Source organism: Pterocles gutturalis, unplaced genomic scaffold (genome assembly GCF_000699245.1).
Source record: "Pterocles gutturalis isolate BGI_N339 unplaced genomic scaffold, ASM69924v1 scaffold53431, whole genome shotgun sequence".
Classification (NCBI taxonomy): domain Eukaryota; kingdom Metazoa; phylum Chordata; class Aves; order Pterocliformes; family Pteroclidae; genus Pterocles; species Pterocles gutturalis.
Window position 1 is genome coordinate 20,511 of NW_010107489.1, and position 8,111 is coordinate 28,621.

The following is an 8,111-nucleotide window of genomic DNA, read 5'->3' on the forward strand; positions in this document are numbered from 1 at the left end:
CCTGTAGACACATTATGCTTTATTGAAGATGGATTGATAATGTAGACTTAAAAGACGTATACTGCTAGTACCTGAAATTATACATTGATAACCTATAAAAGCTTGTACTCAAGAAAAAAGAAAATGTAAAAATGGAGGCAGAAGCGGGAGCAGGGGAAATAGGATTGTGGAAATCTATTGCTCCTCCAGAAGTATTGTTAACCATGAGATTTAGTTTTCTGAGTGTGTACCATGAAACAACACATCAAAAAGAAGACAAAACTTTTTTTACTAGGTTTGGTTTTGTCGCAGCTATGTCAAAAATTGTCTTGGTTTGCCTAAATGCTGGAAAGCCCTTCATTGTCTTTATAATAATTAAGACAAAAGGTACTGGTTAGTGTGGTACTATGTATTAAAAGGATTTTGTTACGCTTCATTCTCTGTCCATCTTAATAACACATTATTTCAGTTCAGGCCATTATTTCTGTTGTAAGATGTTCTTCCTAATTTCTTTAATTCAGTATTTATTTTTTGATGTCATTTCATTAAAATCATCTTTCACATCGATAAAGTGTGTTTCAGGCTTCTGGTAATGATTTTGGTTTGTGTGTTCACTAGAAACGTTGCTGTATTAAGGCTTCTCCCTGCCAAATCACCTGGCCTTCTGTGGGCCACTGGGATTATCAAAAACATTAACAATGGTGACTTCAGCTGGAGTTTGAATTCAGTTCTAGGCATGTAATATAGGAACAGGGCTTCTTACATACACTCTACTCCTTACTTTGTATTGGTTTTGGAGAACCTGTTATTTAGCAGCTACATGTGCTGAAGAGAACTGCAGTTTTTTATTTCTGTAATGAAAAACCAAGGTACATCATACTGATGGGCTTTTTGATTGAAAAACCTGTGGAAGGGCTGTGACTGGAAGGTAACTAGAAAAAGGGTAAACCTGCTGATCCTGTAAAACGCTAAGTAGAGTACCTAGATAAGAGGGTGAGTTGTGCATGCAAAACTTACTGTTCGTGAAAAATTGCTGTTGCAAATCTATGTTACTTATCATTTACATTTTTTAGGTTCCAGGAAACCTATTTCACAATATGATCTGAAAGCTGTAACCAATGATGTGACCAATGCAGGAAACAGAACTATAACTTTTATGATTGTAACTTCCCCAAAACTTGGAAGGCTGATCAGAGTAAATTCTGATAATACCGCTCAGGAAATCCTCAGTTTTACACAGTCTATGGTAAGCATTTACTTTATAATAACTAGTTCAGGAGCAGATTGGTGCTTAAAGGGACATCTCAGCTGCTTCTTCTTTGCCTGATCCGTTTGTATCTGTTAAGTAACCAGGCATATGTGACCCATTAGTGCAATCACCCAGATTTGCTGTGTCATTAAATATCTGGCATCTAGTAATGAATGCAAGAGGAGCCTTTTTCCCCCTCTGCTTGGATGCTAGCAGGGTCTTGGCAATTTCCACTGTTTTGCTTGTAACTGTTTTTCAAGAAGAGCTGTTCTGGTGCCATTAACCAGCAGTCCAAGGTTGGAAGCCTTCAGTTTTTGGCAGAAGGAATAGCCTTTTGCTCTATTGAAAGTCCAAGTGTCAGATTCATTTCAGCTGTACACAGTGCTCATGGGTGTCCCCAAGAGGACTTTTATTGACTTGATTGTCTGTGATATTAAGTGTTTAAAGAATCTTAACTGTGATACAGGGTCTCATACTTGATTGAGTAAAACGTGGCAGCTCATGTAGCTTGATGGAAAACATTCTTTTGCAACTGAAAAGAAATTACTTATGTCTGTGCAGAATCCAAGTATAACTGTGTGCTCTGTGTGCAGTAAGTTATTCTCGGAAAATCTTAAGCTGGGGAGATAAAAGGAGCTCAATCTCTTGACTTTTCTGGAGGACAAATTAAGAGATAATTTGTTTTTATCTACATCTACAGATTTTTAAAAGTGGCTGTTTGATTTGCTGTATGAATGAATGAGAAAATCTATTGGCCAGAAATTGAAACTTGACCAATAAAACCTGGAAAAAAGTTTGACATTTTTATTAGTTATCATCAAACTTTGAAACAACTTGACCAAGGACTGTAGTGGAATGAAACTCTAGTTGAACTTTATAAATCAAGATGAACACAGAATGTTTCTCTTAAAACGTATATTCTAATCCCTTTGTGTTATTGGTCTTGTTGCAATAGTTGCTGAGTTTCATCTTACATTATGAGAGACATGAATTGTATAATGACACTGTTATCTTCTATTCCAAAAATGTGTGATTTTTATGAGCATTAGATGAAACAGTTAAGCATGTCAGACAGAAAATTTTTCAGCTAAGGTTTTGAAGTTTTATTTTTTTTCCTATGCATACAATCTTCATAGGGGTTTTATCAGACAGTACCATGTCAGAACATGCCACTTGTTGTCTATAGCTTTAGTTCTTACTAAGGTATAGCTAATTTTCCTTTGAACTTTGTAGATTGTGTAAGGATTTGAGCTGTAATAATGCATATGCTTTTCTTTTCTATCAGAGGTATTTGTGTTGGCCATTTTCACTTCAAAGAAGGAGAGCTAAGTGACTTATTGCAGGTAGAATTAAGGTATCCTAACCAGGCTGCTCTTTATGCTTGTAGAGAATGAGGTATAAGGGAGAGAAAAGAGATACTAAATAAACTTTCACTGTCTAGCATGTTATAGCCACATGAAGTTAAGCATCAGTGAGAAAATGACATTGATATTACAAACATTGTATATTCTCCATGTAATGGAGAATAAGACATTCAATTTCTGTTAGGTAATAAGAAGCTTGTAAATCTGATTTGAACTGAAATATTTTGTGTTAGTTTAGTTCTTTGAGTTTTCATTGAGTTCATTCTGTATTGTGGAACTTAAAATTTCACTTCTGAAAAGTACTATGCAGCTGGCTTATAAGAGTAGTTAGCACTTTTGCTATGGTGCTGAACTCTTGCCTATGTCCTGTGGTTTGTTGCTTCATTGCCAAAATAAAAAATAAAAAAAAAAAGAAAAAAAAGAAAAAAAAAAGAAAAAAAAGAGTTTAAATCACTCTTGCATTCCAATAAATTTTTTTATGGTCAGTTATTGTTCAGACAATATAAGAAAACTAATTGCACATTAAACACACTTGAATAACACAGTAGTTTTCAACATGATATTTGGGATTTTTCTGTGTCAGTACTTTCTATGGTGTCTTCCAGCAAGCCACAATTTCTGCATTATATTTGAAGTAATTGCAGAGGTAAACACAGAAATCCTCACCAATTCCATCTTCCTCTAAGCCCAGATATTGCCATGGGCTTCCAATTGAAAAAAAATATAACCCTAGTAAGATGCTAAACACCATTGAATTTAAAGGATGCATATTATGCTTGTTCTTGTCACAACAATTTGCTTTCTCCAACTTGAAGCCCTAGAGGCGTGCTTTGGAAAGTTATCGTGAACCAACATATCCTTTTATTATCAATTTTGTTTGTTTTTTTCTATGATAGCCATTAAGAATTACATCAGTATAGGGAAAGCATAAACCTGTAGTTGTGCATATAGGATTTTACCACATCAGTCTGAATTTTTTAGACAATAAGATGGGATGGTTTTGAGGCTGCTGAGAAAACTGACTCTGAAAACCCTGTTTCCCTAGTGATCTCAGTGGGGGCTCTTGCAGTGATTTTAGGATTAGTGCACGCTATATTCACTGCTCTGATTCTGTAGTGCCAAAGTGCTTCATCTGTGGTAGTAGCAGGAGGTTTTTTGTTTTCTTTTTTCACACCTTTCAAGCATATGTGATGGGAATGTGTGCTAATGAGTTCCTTCAGGGTGTTTGCAAACTATGTAGAGTACGTTACAAATAGTAAGCCTAGAAGTGGCACCATCTCAGACAGAGATCTCTTTGATCATTATAAACTAACACGTGCAACGCAGGTCAGTAGTTGCGTGGGAAGTTACCAAGGAATTAATAGGTATAGCTGTCTTCTCTCCAGGTCAGTGAATGAATAAACAAGCAGACCAGACACTGAATCTACTGGATGAGATTTAGTAAGTGTTTTAGTCTTCTGGTTATCCTGTTGTAGTTTCAATGTATTACGGTATTGATTTTCAAGTTCGAGTGTAGTTCCAACTGATGAGAATCCTAGTCTGAAAATATTGCTTGTTGCTTTTGGGCCTAAAGAGATAAATGGTTGTCTCTTTTATAAATTTGTGTTTCTTTGAAGATTTATTGCCGTATTCTGCCTTGAAGCTTAAATCCTCATGGTGGGACTGATAGGATTCCCTTGAGTATGATAATCTGCAAGGTCAGTGAAAGCAGGTATAGGGCAAGCCAGGTTCCTTCCTGATGCTTAGGAATACACTTCTTGCTGTGATGTAGAAATTTTCCACCACATAATCCCATCCGCTCTTTGGCTATAAATGAGAGTATATTTCAATGGTCATTGCACCTCCTTCCAGTATCCATAGTCTCTTACCAAATATCTTTTGCTGTTCACCATGAAAAACCTCATCAAAGTCCTTTTCGAGCCTTCAGTCCTTCATATGCTTTTTCAGGACAATGAGTCCAGCCCTGCGGGTATCCTTATAAAGAAAAAATCCAGAACGTATGATACTCCTATTCACTAGCAGTACAGTCCAGGTGAGCTCCTGTTCACCATTACCATTGCTAGTTTGAGATAAGTTTCTCAAAGTTTTGTATATCTGTTCCTCACATAAGGCCCTTACTAAGCATTCACGCCCAGTAACATTTCACGTTCCTTCAAGTATATTTGTCTGGCAACACAGAGCCCATCTTCAGAGAAAGCGAAATGCAAGATAATTAAGTTAGATATACACTGTGCATGGACTAAGTTACAAAGGCCCCTCTTGAACAATGTTCTTAAGAGGTTTTTTTCTCTCTCTTTACACTGCTGTGTTTAAAATTATTCACCTCTTATACCTATGGCTTTTCTTTACCCTAAACAGGTGGATGAAGGTGTGATCATGTATGAGCACTTACATGCTGAGTCAGCTGACTGGAGTGCAGAAGATTTCTTTACATTTACTGTCTTCTCTGCACCATCAGCTTTGGACCTCCAGGTGTTCTATATTGTCATTTCATATGAAATTACCAGGCATGATAAGAACAGTCGTCTTCTGGCAAATACAGGTAATGATGCTGTGCTGCTTGGGCTCCATATTATTTTGAATCTATCAGGGCTCCAAAGAGCAGATGTGAAAAAACAAAGACTACTTCCTCTTCAGTAACAAATGACCAGAATACTTTTGTTGCAGAGTGTAGTGTAGATAGTCGCTTGGAAAACTGCATCACTGCATTTTTAAAAATTAGATTTCCTACCTATGTTTGACCCTTACTACTGCTGTAGTGGGTATTCTCCATTTTGCTGTAAACAGTAGGTGAAAACTCTGTCAGAAGCTTAGAGATACTGATATTTCTTTAATCTTAATGTATGTATCAATTGAAAATCTTATCTCTTGTATGTGACTGTATTTTTAAAATAGTGGTAAAGTATTTTTAGCCATGACATATGGAAATCAAGGATACCATGAACGAGAATCTTCTTTGAGCATCATCAGTGTTTGATATCTAATTTTGGAAACATTGCAATTGTAAAATACTCAATCTCTAAGATTCTCTTTTCCTTTCTGCTAGGTGCCATAGTCCAGGAAGGAGGTAGAGTATTAATCAACAAGACAAATTTAGATGCTTCAAATCTATTGGTTAAGCTGCCTGAGGTACAGCGTTCCATGTATGAAGTCTGGTATCAAGTTGTATCTTTACCTCAACATGGCGTGATTGTTGTTGGAGAAAGAAACGTTACCAAAGAAAAACCTAACTTCTCCCAACACATACTTAACAAATTTGGAATTGTGTATGTACACGATAATTCTGAATCACTTAATGACAATTTCACTTTTGCTGTTTGGTTAAACCTAAAGAGCAAGTCTGCAACAAAGCCCAATAGTGAAGTTTTAGAGGAGATGTTTAATATCACTGTTGTTCCAGTGAATGACCAAGCTCCAGAACTGAAGACTAAAAGGCTGCACTTGAGAGTCCTACAAGGAGATGTGTCAGTGCTGGGGTCAGAGAATCTGAAAGTTGAAGATCTAGATAATACCCCAGCCGAGCTCAAATACACAGTTGTTAGCAACCCCAATAATGGTTATTTAGCAATGAAAAGCAATCTCAGTGTCTCTATAAGGGATTTCACACAAGCTGATGTTGACAATGGTAAAGTCTGGTTTGTACAGGATGGAAGTTCATTTTCCGGGGTGTTTTATTTCAGCGTGACTGATGGTAAACATCAACCTTTATACAAACTATTCAGTCTTGAAGTCATACCAATTGGTCTTGACCTGGTCAACCTCACCAATGTTGCACTTCCACAGGGCCAGACATCTGTCACTATTACTAATGTGCAGCTTTCCGCTGTCACAAATGGAAAAAGCACTAATATAATGTATGAAATAACTCAGCCACTCAAATACGGGCACTTGATGCTTGGAACTGAGCAGGTAACTAAATTTGAGCAGGCAGATTTGTACTCAGGAAGGCTGTCTTACCACCTGACAAATCTCACTGCATCCAAAGAAGTAGTGGAGTTTATGCTCTTCACTGCAGAAAGCAATCTAACAGGACAAGTGCTGAACATCACAGTGAAGCCTTTAGTACGAGTTGTATCTGACATGCAGATACCAAATCAAGCAGCTTATAAGTTCAGTAGCAGTGATCTGGATGCTTCTGAGCTAGCTAATTTGACAGATAGTAATCCTAGATTTGAAGTGATAGTACCTCCATCTCACGGAAGAATTGTAAAGAAAAGGTTTGTGAATGATGCAGCATTTGAAGATATTCAGACGTTCACTCAGGCTGACATTGATAGTGGTGTTGTGCTTCTAGACATAGATACGAATATGACGGGCACTGATCTGTTAAATGACTCATTCATGTTTATACTCAAGGCAGATGCTGTGCAGCCTGCTGTCGGCTGTTTTCAGTATTCCATCGTGCCGTACAGTCCTCCACTTGCTCAGGGTGTTACAGCCGAAATGCCTTCCATAACCAGCACTACCACTTTAAGGATTCACACTACCTCAAAGGATGAGGCACCAGCCTCCCCTCAGAACGAAGAGCCTGCAGTAGCACTGCAGAAGACTGGGCCAACCATGTGGCCAGGGCAGAATCGCTGGGGAAATCTGCATGAGGAAGGTCCATTGCTAAATCTGGCAATGGGAACAAGGGGATCAGCAGGGACTAAGACCACAACCCAGGTTAATGCCAGGAGTCCCAGAGAGCAAGCAGGTGAAAGCAGCAACCCTTGGTACGTCGTTATCCCTCTGGTCCTGGTGTCTGTGCTACTCATTGTTGCTGTTATTTCTGTGTGCATTTTCCTCGTGTGTCAGAAGAAAGAGAAGACAAAAATGCATGTCAAAAGTCAAACAGATGCAGTCCTCAGTAGTCCAGGTCAGTGTCTGGAACGGAGCTTGACTGTACCCAGTGTTACAGTGACTCCTCTCCTGAAGGGGGTTGAGAGAAGTACAACCTCAGTGTTCATGGCAGCAAGACATGAACAGCTGCTTCCTGCAGTGGTTTCTCCGACTGTAGAGCAGTCTCTGCAAAACAGCTGGTTAAACCTTGATCCTGAAATGATCCAGTATTGTCGAAAAACAAACCCAACCTTGAAGCGCAATCAATACTGGGTGTAGTTATGTCCAGTTTTGGTCATACTAATTGATGTAGTATGGAAGAGAGAGTATACATGGTTGACATATAATTTGTTCTTTAATACCCTTATTTATTATAGATCAAATGATGCACTGTTTGTTAGACAAAATCAAAATACCTGTGAAGTAATAATAATAAAAATCTTACTAATTACAGTGGCCATAAAATAGGATTTCCAGTTGGTACTTCAGCAAATTTCCCACTTAATTCCATGCAGAATTTAACCCCATAGATTTTGAGTGCAACCTGTGTATGCAATATCTTTTATTTCCATGACAGGTGTAAAACAGAGTGTTCTGTCATGGATTATATCTTTTAAATATAATTACTTTTTTTTAAGGACCAAGTTTACTGTAAAGGTCTTGTATTCTTTCCTGAACCACCATTTCTATTTGAAGAA

The 8,111-nt window shown here is 37.8% G+C and overlaps 1 protein-coding gene across 1 annotated transcript in view; it reads left to right on the plus strand.

Annotated features, from left to right (window-relative positions):
* The window catches only part of LOC104472415 (chondroitin sulfate proteoglycan 4-like), a gene marked incomplete at its 5' end in the record, with an annotated part of 25,259 nt that extends 17,567 nt beyond the window's left edge, over window positions 1–7,692 (plus strand). Inside the window, 3 exon segments of the mRNA XM_010088096.1 lie at window positions 1,053–1,225; window positions 4,951–5,134; window positions 5,639–7,692. Of these exon segments, the coding sequence (XP_010086398.1) occupies window positions 1,053–1,225; window positions 4,951–5,134; window positions 5,639–7,692 (2,411 nt within the window).
* Between the last annotated feature and the right edge of the window lie 419 nt (window positions 7,693–8,111).